Source organism: Gobio gobio, assembly GCF_949357685.1.
Source record: "Gobio gobio genome assembly, chromosome: 8".
NCBI classification, from domain to species: Eukaryota; Metazoa; Chordata; class Actinopteri; order Cypriniformes; family Gobionidae; genus Gobio; species Gobio gobio.
Genome location: NC_137114.1, coordinates 11,392,715 through 11,407,378, shown reverse-complemented (window position 1 = coordinate 11,407,378; position 14,664 = coordinate 11,392,715). Strand labels below are relative to the sequence as shown.

Genomic DNA, 14,664 nt, shown 5'->3' with positions numbered 1-14,664 from the left:
TGTTACAAATACAAATGTTTGAAATGTACTTAATAATTAAATGTACTGTAATAACTCAAAACGCTATGCATTTCAATAGGCCGTGCACATAGTTTATTCGTTATCTATTCTCTTTTTAACACTTATCTATTCCTATGCTGACAGCCCTCATTGCTGTCTTCTGTTCATGCTCAAGAGAGATTTACACTAAACCCTCTTTTCTTTCTCTTTCTCTTTCGCATGCGCAGCTGCGCTGGGTCTCTCGTGCAGGCGAAAATAATTAAATGGCAGGTGCTGAAACAAAGCGGTTCAGGGATGCAACTGCATATTATACTGGCTGTATACAGTATGCCATTGTGGCATCCACACAAAGTGCACAACCCAACTCTATCAATTGATCCAGCTATTATCTAAAACCTGAAGTTGCGCTCACTATGAAAAAATTTGATTGATCGCGCCTGATATCTTCTCCACTCGCTTTGGTTTGTGTAGAGTTGGCAGTTCATGATTTGTTACTTCCACAAATCACAACACACTGCTCAAACATTCGAAAACCCTACAAAAGTGATTGAACACATGGATTGAATATTTCAGTCGATCAAACATGTTTCTGTTACACTTTTCATTGCAATATTTAGAACTTAATTAAAATATGTTTGGACACATCAAGACATTTATTCTGAAACAGAAATGTTCTCAGTATAGGTCCCGACATACTCACAGCAAAATCTTTTTTTGTTCTTCGCTTGGGTGTAAAAAGAAGTTGAAAAACCTGAGCTGTGGTGTACTGTTAGCACACATCCCAACACCACCAATGCTTCTTGAAGCGGCATTTATATGTAAATACAGGGCTCAATGCTTAAGATTTTTTTCTACTGGCCCAGTCAGGCCAGAGGTTCAAATTTTTACGGTCACTGTCCCAACCACAAAAACAGTATTACATAAAAGTTATTATTTTCACTGTTTTTGACCCATGTAACCTTGTATTGTAATCAATAAGGTTTTAGTGCGGAACACACCAAGCCGACACCGATGAACTAGTGGTGATGAAAGCAGACGCTCGACACCCGTGGGCCAGCTAGCACATCCATTCTGCACCTGCGTAAAAGGAAATACTTTTCCATACCAGCAGGTGGCAGTAGCTGAACCGTAGTGATGCACCGATGCTTATTTTACATGGCCGATTCCGATACCGTTTTTTTTTTTCAAGAAAACTGTCTGATTCCGATACCTGATTTTTTTTTACACAATTAAAGAATGAAAGTATACATGAACAAGATGTTTATTTGGTATTTAACAGGCTAAATTGGCTTTTGGCTAATGAAAACAAGTCCGCAATCTGAAATTAACGGGAAGTTGAATTGGAAATGAAAAGGCTGAAAGATTAAATTAAAGGCAACAACTGCATACTCTGCAATCCAAACAAAGATGTTACTTAAATCAGCATTTGTTTTTAAATTCAGTGTAAAGAAAAAAGTCTTTCCCATTGAAATTAAATAAAACCAAAGTATTTAATTGTTCCAAAATTTTAAATCAAATAATGTTCAGTGCAACGAAAAAAACTAAGATGCTATAGCAGGTGCTTTTTAAATCAAATTAAGTCAATGTAATTTTAAGGTAAAATAAAAATGATCATCCTATAGGCTACAGAACTGATAGTATTTAATTTCAAAAGTGAATGCATGTTCTTCTTTAGGCTACAAAAATAAGTATTTCGGCTTTGTCACAAGTTAGTCTGTTTCGCAGAGAGGTAAGCTTGCGCAACTTCAGCTCGCGCAGGAAAGCGGCTCTTCATTCCCTTCAGCGTATCTCGTCTCTTCCCTCAGTTCTCCAGTTTCCGTTTGTAACACACAAGTGACATGTTCGCAAATGATTGCAATGTAGGCGTATGTGCACGCGGGCGCACTTCCGGAAAAATCGGCAGGAAAATACAAAGAAAACCGATTTCGATTTCGGTCAACCGGTGCATCCCTACTGAACAGCCAATCAGAATGACAGATGGCCCGACTGACCGACGAGCTCCCCGAGCTCAACCTGTCGAATCGGCCAAAAAAGAAGCAGACAAGGACCAACTTCAAAATGATAAAATCAGTCGGCCGACGCACAAAAAGTGCCCGACGGCCGACCGTTGGCTTGGTGTGTTCTGGGCTTATGACACCAATATTTTTGATAGCTGTAAAATGTTACAATTCTCTCTTCCAATTTAGATACCACAGCAAAAATTACTAGCCTAACTAATATATACGTTTGAAATATTATTAAAGACAAATAAACAGTCACTGATAAAATAAGAACAAATAATCGAATTACCAGCAATAGCACAAATAGTACTATGATACAATTGAAATAAAAAGTGCTATTCAGGTTTTTTCAGGCAGGTTTAACATTAGGTTACAGAAATTGAATGAAGTAATCTAACGTAACATTACACTGCATAGTCTGTATAACAGTTTAAAATGTCTTTTTGTTTCTTCTTAGGTGTCTTTAGGTGGTGTTGACCTCACAGTGAGGGTTCTAACGACAGGATACTGGCCAACACAGGCCGCAACTCCCAAATGTAACATCCCCCCTTCACCAAGACATGCTTTCGAGGTCTTTAGAAGGTGTTTATTATTGTAATTTGCAATAGTTTAGTTCCAGTTTGCAGTTTAGTTTTTTTTTAGAAAACTCATTTGTTAAGAACTCTTTTTTTCAAAGTCACTCTTGGGGTTTTGTGTGTGTTCACAGTGACTCTTGACTCTTTCATTGCAGGTTTTATTTGGCCAAGCACAGTGGTCGGCAGCTCACATTGCAGCATCACATGGGTTCAGCAGACCTCAATGCCACCTTTTATGGGCCAATAAAAAAGGTTCATACACCACTAACAACCAATCACAGACTGTCAAAAGAATTTACACATTCTAACTCCCAGCCCCATTTTCATCTCCCTACAGGAGGATGGCTCAGATATGGTCGGTGGGGCTCAGGTTACAGGCTCTAATGCTAGGAAACACATTCTGCAGGTTTCCACATTCCAGATGACAATCCTCATGCTTTTCAACAACCGAGATAAATCCACATTTGAGGTACTGCACTCATGCCATGTTTTGTAAAGTCTGTCAAGGCAATTTCTCAGCAAATGTATGTAAATAAAGTCGTATATGACAGTAGAACGTGCGTTCGTGCAGAGGAAGGCTTCATTTGTACAGTAAGAAAATATTACTTTCTTTAGTGGTTATTAGGGCTGTCACAATTCCTCTATTAAATTCGAGTACACGATTTTAAAAAAAATTATCGTAAAATCATTACCTAATCGATTTTGCCAGTGTCGAGTAAGCGGAAAAATACAGAAAATGGCGCATTCAACGGACGAGAATCCATGCACCACATTATTAGACCGTTTTCTAAGCCTGCATGATGTATTAAAAACATTTATATGTATTAAAACATTTTAAATCATAACATAGCGTAGTGCTGTTGTGAATTCACAAAGGCTGCGATTAAATTAAATATGCGCTCCGGGTATAATAGCCTACATATTTAATAGCCTCCTATATTCTCATTCTTAATAAACTTTTCTTTTGTAACCTTGATTTTAAATGCCCTATATGGTTCAGTCCCATAGATATAATGTGGCTCCATGCTCAAATTATTGAATATTTATTTTCTACACCAAGGGATAGAAAGTTAGAAAGTTAAGTTTTTTTTTTTTTTGTCAGGAAGATGCATAGATGGCATAAAATTTAACTGAACATCTTTGAAATGTCAGTCAATAATTGTTTTTTATTTAAACAATGGCACTTAAAATGTTGAACTAAATGTTGTTGCAACTAGGGCTGGAACATTTTGACCTAAAATCAAAATGTCGATTAATTTAACATTTTACCTCGATTACGATTAATGAACAATTATTTTGCTTTTATTTTTTTGCCCTCCTAGTTCACTGATAAGGTTTGTACTGTAAATATGCTCAACTATTAAAGGTGGGATATTTTTCCTAATGAAAAAGTGAATTTCTTTGATTTTAAAATACTTGAAGGAAACCCCTCACTTTCAGCAGTTATTGTCTATGGGTCATAACATTTCTTACTGATTTATTTTTGTTGTACATAAGATACAGATAAATTAGCACAGTAGGCCTACATTACGTTTATTTGAATGCATTAATGAGAGGGTGATTGTGTGTGTGAATTAGTCATACAGACGGTATGACTAATTCACACACACAAACACTCTCTCATTAACTCATTAACTAATAGAGACGCTATTAGTTATGAAGCTGTGGTGTGTAGTTACTTCAAAGGTAGACAAATCTTTGCTATATTGGTTGAGTTTCTAAGCTACTTTATTGATGAATCACAGGACCGCGTTGACAATGAGTTTCTGCGCTCCTCTCTGTGCGCGATCTTCACGTGATGTGCAGTGCGAGCTACTGTCTGTATGAGTGTTTGTGTGTCAGGTCTAAAATCGGACGCAAGTGAAAGTGATCTGGCTTCAGGGCGCGTGTTGTCAGAGACACGGCTCGGCTCTCTGTCACAGAAAAAAGCTCATGAGCACTGAATGGAGATGTTTTCCATATTGTTGTTCTTGAATATTGCACAGTTGCTTGAATGTTCAAACTGGCAAGCCTTTAAACGCATTGTATTGACAAACTTCATGAGGACGCAAGTGAAAGTGATCTGGCTTCAGGACGCGCGTGTTGTCAGAGACATTACACAATTTTTGTTATTTAAAAATAACATGTTTTTTTCTCTATTTAACAACATTAACTTACAATAGTGCAAGACGACTTCCCTTTTTGATCACGTCTTCCCTCAGGGAGGTGCATGTTTTCTTGCATGGCTGAATGTTGGACTCATGAACAATAATCACGTTGTTAGCATCCACCCAAACTGATTTGCCAAAATCAAAATGCGAACAGTGAAAGGGATTTGCCGTTAGCGTGAGCTAGTCGCTGTGAAGCGGGAGCGATTCCGTATTTTACGGAGCAGTTGGCAACCCTTCCAGGGAGGATATACATTTTTTTTCCTTAGGCCGATCACATAACGCTGAAAACACAGTAGTTTCTCCCTGAAGTCGGAGGGCAAGCACTAATCTCTATTATGCCGCATTATTCTTACGGTGTATCAAAGCGGCCGCTTCGAGGATATTGACAGCAAGTGCATCAGTGCGGTTTAGGACCGCGGTAAGCTTTTCTTTGATTGCTAGACAACCTCATTTTTTTCATACATTTTTTCAGATGTATTTCCAAGAAAATAATTGTATTTGGAACAATACGGTATTGCAATTGCTTAATGCATTTTCATGACAGAACACCGTTTGTTGGAGTACAGCAGTGAGAGTACAGGCACTGTGTTTTTCTGAAGGATAACAGAGAAGAAATCATTAGATAAGGGGCAGTTTACCCATGCGCTGAACTAAAACTGTTTGGTTGCCAACATTCTTCAAAACATCTTTTTTTCTTTTATGTTCTGCAGAATAAAGGAAGTTATAGAGGTTTGGAACAACATGAGGCTGAATAAATTATGACAATTTTTCATTTTTGTGTGAAATGTCCCTTTAAATATTTTAGTATTTAACTCAAGTGAAAGTTCCCTCTCATGCTGCATAATTAGCTGACTCTATGGGAAAATCCTCCAAGTGTGACATTTGCCTGAAGCTCATAAAGAATCATGGCAATTTATTGGCTGATGGCGCTAGCACCGCCCACCAAACACTGATGCCTCAAAAGAACATGCTTGTGCCATCACAACTCGGTTGATCTGCCTGTTCTCAATTCTCGGTGTATTTCTCCTTGATTTCATCGTGTTTGAATGTTTCTGTTTACTACTGCTGCGATTCATTTGATGCTTGATGCTGCCCAACATTTCGCTCAAGTGATCAGCCAGTCCATGATTGATTCTGCTTTGTCAAGTCCACCACATGCTGTGTTTCAGGTGACAACAATTAATCTGTGTTTTGAATCTAGAGTTTTCAACAGTTTGCTTATGCTCCACCATATGTGAGTGGTGCTCACGACCACATTGTTGTGAGGAGTCCTGGAAACTCGCAATCCGATCTCTTTCAGCTTGGGGATTTTTGGGGGGTTTTTTGTGTCAAGCCAAACCAAACATTCAGTGGGCACCATTGGTCACTCCATGGTTGTTTCTGCTCTGTCAGTTACATTGTGTGGAACATTCGAATGGTAACATTTTTGATCACTAATTTCTCATTCGTGCTCCATGCAACGATGCTTTCAAGTGTGGAATGTAGTGCTTGGTTTCACACGACCACAATGTCATGGTTACAACATGCACACTTGGCGCATGTTAGGCCCTTCATGTTGAGTCCGGCTGTATTCTCCTGTTTTGGAGCAGTCTAAATTAAGATCTGTCAGACCACTGAGGCTTATCTACCTTTTCTCTTCATTGGTGTGATTTTGAACTCAACTGTGTCACAGTTTTCTCGCTTGTGCTCTGTGCAGTTACATCCTCGGATGACAGGAGTGTGCCTCATGTTGAGTCCGGCTGTGTATTCTCCTGTTTTGGACTGTGTCAGACCATTGAAACTGCCTTTCTCACGACGACAGTACAAATGTGCATTTTGAATGACAGTTCTTCGGTCCCACTTCATATTAAGTGTCTTTAACTACTTTTTACTAACATTTTAAATAAATTATTTAATACAATAGCGCTATGTTTGCACGCACTATGCACAATTACTCTGCACGCTTGCTCTCGCTCGTATCGAAGATAAATCATCACCACTTTTTTTTGTTGAACTATTGACGTCATCATCTGCTAAAACACATTTGTGTGTTAATTTACTTTCTGAAAAAGTGCAGATCGAAGTGCAACCAGTCCAATTGCAACTGAAGCCAGACCACCTCCTACAGGCGAGTCCGGTTCGATACTGCAGTTTTTCATGTAAATCATGCTCGGTTTCAAACTAAACCTCCACTGTGAAAGCCCCACAAGATGCGTAGGTGTAAGTTTGAAAATAACTATACTCGCAATATTGAGAGAATCTATCTTCACATAAAAGTATTAATATCAAATGTTTGAAAACATTTTTTTATAACTTCTTTTTTTGTGAACTCTCTTCAAACAGAGAGAGCTGAAAGATTATTGAAACACCATATAATAAAGGCACAACTAAGTATGGCAATTATTATAATGGGTTTTTTTGTGAGTATTGCATTGAGTTCACTTATATTGTAATTTGTTGATCATTTGCAGTTTAGACCTGACTTTCAATTATATCTATGTTGAAGGGCTGTAATTACTCATTTTATGCCCAGGGCCCAGTTGTTCAAAAATAATCTGATCGGATTTCAGGTATCAGATTGGATCAAAATTTGAAAATGGGTTGTTCACAAGAAAAAAAAATCTGAAATTGGATTAGATCACAAAATCCAATCTTTGAAACCACAGATTTTTGCAGATTCCGATTTTCTTTCTAAGAACTATAATTGAAAGCATATACAAACAAAAATCTACTTTTCTTCATTGCAAAAATTGCATTAAAAAACACAAGTAAAAAGTCAGTAATAAAATGACAACAAATAAAAAAATTGAGTATGCAGAAAATTGTCTAATTCCAGTCCCTGACAGGTCGATTTGTGCATCTCTAGTTTTACCAACAGTTGAGGATCCAATGGAGTTGCGAGGTTTAGTCACAAGCTCTTTTAAATGGTTTTCATTGGTTAACTATATTTGCTAAACCCACATTCAGACGCAAAGGGTGACCAGAAGTAATGATTTATGAAAATAAAACAAGACTAAATATGAAGATACAAGGTTTTAGCTCGACATCTGTATGTGACCCATGCTTATTTTGGATTATTTCGAGCTAGAAGTTTTGGCAGTTTGCTGGTCTGGAGTATTCAGATGTGTGTTAACATAATGCCATACAATCATCAGAGATAAACCAGTCAAATATAGTTTCTAACAATTGCTTTTACTGAATCTATTTTTGTTTTTGTGGGTCATGTTAGTGGTTACAGAGCCCCTAAAGGGACATGGTGATGGGAGGAAAAATTCATTTGAATGCTTTTGCATTTTTGAGATCCAGATTAAACTTTTTGAACAACTGGCTCTAGAAATTGAAAAATAGTCATCTATAGTACTAAGTAACCTTTATTTATATAATGCTTTATACAATACAAATTGCTTCAAAGCAGCTTTACGGTGACAAATAGGAAAATAATGATAAAAAAGATCCCTATTCTTATGTCCCTATTGTTTTTCCTCTTTTGACAGGAGATTCAGCAAGAGACTGATATCCCAGAGAGAGAGCTGGTGCGGGCACTGCAGTCTCTGGCCTGTGGAAAGCCCACACAGCGAGTCCTCACCAAAGAACCCAAGTCGAAAGAGATCGAGAGCGGCCACGTGTTCACTGTCAACGACCAGTTCACCTCCAGACTGCATAGAGTCAAGATTCAAACAGGTAACAATCATCTTGTTTTGAGGCTTTAGAACTTAAGCCAAGTCAAGATGATCAGCAATAATGAAAACTCATAAAAATGCAATTTAGCAGGGCTCTACACTGCAACCAAAATGCTCAAGAATGCAATAAAAAATTGTATAATGTGCGAGTTAAAATTTAACTTGGTTGCATTGGTGCGAGAGCATAATGTTCAGGTTGTTTTGGTACCTGGCTGGCACATGTACTCCGTTAACCCTCTTGACACGTACAATCACACCAGTGTGATTAGATCGTACAGTGCGTCATGTGATCAACTGATACATTCGAATGTGCTTTTGCACTTTGGCTGGCCCTGAGCCAGAGATGGCAATCCATTCAAATATAAATTAACAAGGTGTTTTATTTATATCAGATACACATTGTGTAAGTAACTATAACGTTTACTCTATTCTTACCCGACTTCACCAGCCACTTACTTTCATGTATTTCAGGATAAGTGGATGAATTGACGTGTTGTAAATCTGACAGATCCGATTCTCTGAATTGTGGCATAAACTAACATGGCGACGCCCATCACGCATTATAGATCAACTAACATAATCATTATAACGTTTTTTTCAACAACAAAATATCAAATTAAAGCGATACATCTGCCATACAGCGTTATTGTGGCTGAGGAGTGTCACGTGACAAGCGTCGCTATGGAAATAATAATTAAATAAAATAACACCCATGGCTATAATATTTTTTGTTTTGTTTTATACTTTTGTTACCTATGATATCTTAGTAATGTTTTCTTTTAAATGTATGCTACTTGGAAACAATGTTCAGATTAAAATATTTAGCAAACATCAAGCTTTAATTATATGCATACATTGATGTATAGATTTGTAGAGAATGATTCATCATCATACAAATTCATTAATATTAATATTAAAAAAGGGTTCGACCAGATTGTAAGTCGGTGCGACCATAAATAAAGTCATCCATAGAATCTGTTAACTTGGCTTCTTTGTTTGGTAGTTATGGATGGCCCCTTATTTAACACCCAGTTGTGAAATTGGTTCATTTTTATACATTTAAATCCACACAAGAACACTATTTGATGATTGGATGGCAATCTTAAATAGGTAGTACTTTGCAGTGACCGTTAACACCTAATGAGGGGTCCGAAGGTGCTGGAATCCTTTTGTGTTTGTACTGATTTTCTTCTTCCTTATTTTTCTGCCCTAGAAGTGTATGGGCATCAGAGAAGTTCTCCTTGGTAATCATTTGGAAAGCCTTTTTCACTAACCTGTTTGTGTCGCATCCCTGCAGTTGCAGCCAAACAGGGAGAATCAGACCCTGAGAGGAAGGAGACACGACAAAAAGTGGATGACGACAGGAAACATGAAATCGAGGCGGCTATTGTTCGGATCATGAAGTCCAGAAAGAAGATGCAGCACAACGTTCTAGTAGCAGAGGTGCGGAGACTACATGTTTTTTTTAAAACATTATATTTGTCTATATCAGTGGTTTCCAAACTGGGGTACATGAGGTGACGGAGTGGGGTACGTGATTAAAAAAAATGCTGAGTTTTGCTGTTCATTTAATTCTGCCCCACCTTAAAATAACATTAAAACCGAGCATGTATTTCCAGCAGGCACAATGCCATAAATACATGACATCCAATCAAAATGCCAAATCTTTTGCGGTCAAAACTGACTGCATCTATTTCCACACCAGCAGTGTGCATACGAGTTGCGTGCAGAGTCTGTCTTGGCGAATCGCGCTACATTACTGCCGTTCTCCACAATGTACCTTTAGATTTATTACTTACTAGCATGAAGAACAAATAGCCTGGCACAGACTGTGCATAAAGATCCATAAAAGATTCAAACTCTTCGATAAAAAAACACATACCCTTTGTGAGTGGTTGATAATAAATTATATAAGCAACAATGCAGGTGTGACTTTGATTTTAGACAACAGTTCAACAAACAAAAGGGTAATATCAAGTGCTGTTCATTTTAAACACAGTATTGTCATTATTTGCGCAGCACAGCGGGGTTTCATTAACGAATCTGCGGCTTTGAACGAATCGTTCGTGAAAGTCATTGATATCATGATTCATTCACTAATTAAGACATTGACTTACCTCAACCGGCTGGCGGTTTTAGTTTAATATTTCAAAGAATCACTTCGTTTTTAGAAATCATTGCATATTTCTCTATTGAACTTTATTTTATTTAAAATGTTATAAAGGGGGGGAAAAATGCACTGGAAAGTCCATTTAGGGGGCAAATATTGTCCCTTATGGAAAAGGTGAAAGTGGAAGAGAGGGGTTATGCAGAAGGATGGTAAATGCCTCAGGGGGTACTCCACTCCAAAGTTTGGGAACCACTGGTCTGATTATTTAAATATAGTAAAAACATAATGAAGTATTGGAAGTCTAGAGTAGGACAATACAGGTCTTATCAATAATTAATCTTCAGATCAGTTTTGTTCATCTACAGTTTTTTTTCAATACATCAGACCTTTATTCATATTTTTCTTGGAATCATAATAAAAATAAGCTTTTCTGAATTCCATTTAATGCTTTGAAAACTGTGATGCAGTAATATTGGAAGTAGTAATTGTTTTGTTGTTGTTGTTCAACCAAGTTAAAGGGTTAGTTCACCCAAAAATTTAAATATTGTCATTTATTTCTCGCCCTCATGCGCCCTCGCCCTCAAGACCTCTGTTCATCTTCAGAACACAAATGAAGATATTTGTGTTGAAATCTGATGGCTCAGTGAGGCCTGCATAGCCAGCAATGACATTTCCTCTCTCAAGATCCATTAATGTACTAAAAACATATTTAAATCAGTTCATGTGAGTACAGCGGTTCAATATTGATTTTATAAAGCCACGAGAATATTTTTGGTGCGCCAAAAAAACCTTATATAGTGATAACCGATTTCAAAACTCTGCTTCATGAAGCTTCGGAGCGTATCGAATCAGCGGTTCTGATACTGATTCATAATGCTATATAAGGTATATATACATATAAGGTTTTTTTGGCGCACCAAAAATATTCTCGTGGCTTTATAATCTTAATATTGAACCAGTGCTCACATGAACTGATTTAAATATGTTTTTAGTACATTAATGGATCTTGAGAGAGGAAATGTCATTGCTGGCTATAATATCTTCATTTGTGTTCTGAAGATGAGGTCTTACGGGTGTGGAACGGCATGAGGGTGAGGAATAAATGACATTATTTTCATTTTTGAGTGAACTAACCCTTTAAATTCACAATGACCCCAGCAATATAATGTAATATAATATGAGGTCTGATTAAACCCAAGCTTTCATTTCACATGAAGGAACTCTTTTGAGTGTCAGTGTGAACTACGCAACAGGGTTTAATATATGTACTTCATTCTGTCTTCTGGCTTTATTTGAGAATATCAGTCGGTGGTTTTTGTGGGAGACTAAGATTGCCACGTAAAAGAATAAGATCAACGTTATCTATTTCACTGCTATTTCACAATGTTTTTTGTGGATTCGTTTATTGAACTTCGGTTTATCTTGTGTGTTTTTGTCTTTAGGTAACCCAGCAGTTGAAGGCACGATTCCTCCCAAGTCCCGTGGTCATTAAAAAGCGCATTGAAGGACTTATTGAGAGAGAATACTTGGCAAGAACACCAGAAGATCGCAAAGTGTACACATACGTAGCATGAAGGAGGAGCGAAATTGAACCTGGCATGAAAGAGCGAGTGAGAGTGAGCAAGCAAGCAAGCATTGTTTTTGGGACTTTGTTACACACCTCACATGGGATTTTATTTTATTTTATGTCCTTTTTTTTGCCTTTTTTGTCATTCGTTCTGGGAATAAACTGAGAAGCAAACCTTCACATTCTAATGAACTTGTTTTAAATTGTTCTTACCTATTCCCACAAGGCTTTCCACTGGATTCGATTCAAAGCTTTTACAGAAGGTCTTGGTCTCTATGAGAGAATAGTTTTTTTGTGCGTGTCCCTTACAATCCTACAACCAAATTAATAAAGTAAATCACACAGTTTCCCATCATTCATATCATATTCTGAGTTTTTTCCCCTTATCTGTGTAATTGTGTTTATGGCACCTTATGGGTTGTACAGGTTCTCACTGCTGGTCATCTGTGCTTTACCTGTAAGATTGTCAGATTTGTAGCCGGGCAGCAGAAACGTGCAGCGTTTGGTTCGAGGTATGCTTTAACTGATGAACTAACACTTACACAGCATACAAAAAGGTGGTTTAGCTGTCTTTTTCCCTTAGTTATTTGTTTTTTTTTTTATTTCATGTCTGACGTGGCCAATTGTAAAAGATAACTTAAAAGAATTTTATTTTAAAGGGGTCCATTGAATGCAGTTTAAACCGGGATGGGGGGGCGCAGTTTGTGTTTTCAGCATTATTATATTTCAATGTGTATAAATTGTAAAATAATTGTTATTGTACTCAATGCTGAAGTGAACTGTACAGGGCCTTGTTTTCATCAATAAATGTAGAAAAAGAAAGAAAAAAAACAATAAAAGGATTGGCCGTTTTGGGTCAGACTTTGTCTTGCTCTAATTTTCACAATTGAGGATCCTGTTTTCAAGCAGTGAAATTATACATTTCAACTCAATTTTCTAAAGTTTAGTACGAAAGAGGATTAAGCCAAGCAATAATAAAAAAAAAATGAAACCATCTTGAGATTAAAGTCATTATAATGCCGAATAAAGTCGTGTTTCGAGAAGAAAAAAAAAATGTTGAGAATAAACTCGTTAAATTGAGAATAAAGTCGTTTTTTGAGAAAAAACTTGTTATATTTAGAGGAGAAAAAAGTAAATAAAGCGTTGAGAATAAACACGCATTCGATCAGTGTCGTGTTCATTGCATACTGAGAGAGGACATGACAGGATTGGATCACTTAGTCAAGCTATATTTTAGGCTTTCTTTCAATAAAGAAATACTATCAGCTTTAGCGAATTATAACCAAAAAAATGGCATACGAACGTTAAAGAGAATTTGCAAGCGGCAGGGTCTTTTTAGAAGAAGATAAACATACAATTGTTGCAAAACGGGACATTCTACAATGCTTAACGTGAAAAACACTTAACTTGGCTTAATGTACTAAGATCAAGATCAAATTCTGTACAAACCTTCTTAATAAACCATACTATGTGCAGATGAGCATAATGACTTCACCCTAGGCTGAGTATAGACATTTTTCAATATTTTTATTTCTGTGTAGGCCTATTTAATGAGATATAGACTAACACACTCCTTTTTTCATTCTTGGTGAACTTTTTGCATGTATGGTGATTAGATTCATGGTTTTGCACTGCTGCCTTGAACTTGAGAACGCACCTGGTGTGAGGCTTGTGGCGATTCATCCACACACAAATACTCTTCTTGCGCTTGAACGGACAAATACACATAAAAGTATAGGAAAAGTTGGAATTGAGAATTGTGAAATTTCACTGGTATGTACAATTTTGGTAGCTTATGTATTAAATACAATGTTACATGGGTCAAAAAAAACTATAAAATCAAATAACATGATTTTCTTTTATGGTCTATGGACCCCCTAAAGTAGCCTTGGCCACCCAAACCAAGCCAAACTTCTCAAGTTCATCGATATTCCACACCTTGAGAATCGACAAGATTAATAATGTGTATCATGGTATCCTATTGGATAGGTGGGGTATCCCAGCTGGGAAAACACGAAACCTCTATCAATTGCACGTAGGTGAGGCCAGCGATAACTTTCCATTTGTCCTGTGGTTATTTCATGTTGGACAGAAGTTTACATTGTGCAAATTGCATTGGTTTTTTTCCTTCTAAAATGACCCTGCTGCTTACAAATTATCTTTAAAGTTCTTATGCTATTTATTCGGGTATAATTAGCTAAAGCTAATAGTACTATTTCTTTGTTATTGAAAGAAAGCCTAAAATATAGCTTTTACATATCTGTCCTCTATCAGTATGCAATGACCATGACATTTTTTCCCCAACTTTTTTTCTCGAAATGTAATGTTTTTTTTTCTAAACACGACTTTATTTTAAAATATTTTATTCTCAACATTGTATTTAAAAAAACATTCTCAAAATGTAACGAGTTTAATCTTCAACTATGACTTTAATTTCAAAATGGTTTTATTTTTGTATTATTACGTGGCCCTAATTCTCTGGATACGGCCCGGATCCGGCTGACTGCAGTAAACCTCGGGATAAACAGAGAGACTAACATTAGCGTAGATGCCATTCTTTTTATGTTTTAACGAGTACAACCGGTGTTATGGGAAGTGCTCCC

At 37.0% G+C, this 14,664-nt stretch overlaps 1 protein-coding gene across 1 annotated transcript in view; it reads left to right on the top strand.

Moving 5' to 3' along the window:
- The window catches only part of cul3b (cullin 3b), a 42,720-nt gene extending 29,689 nt beyond the window's left edge, over positions 1-13,031 (top strand). The window contains exons 11-16 of the mRNA XM_079823034.1: positions 2,458-2,582; positions 2,731-2,827; positions 2,913-3,044; positions 8,199-8,385; positions 9,682-9,827; positions 11,937-13,031. Coding sequence (XP_079679160.1) covers positions 2,458-2,582; positions 2,731-2,827; positions 2,913-3,044; positions 8,199-8,385; positions 9,682-9,827; positions 11,937-12,068 — 819 coding nt within the window. The 3' untranslated portion in view covers positions 12,069-13,031. The remainder of the gene's footprint in view (positions 1-2,457; positions 2,583-2,730; positions 2,828-2,912; positions 3,045-8,198; positions 8,386-9,681; positions 9,828-11,936) is intronic.
- The last annotated feature ends 1,633 nt before the right edge of the window (positions 13,032-14,664 follow it).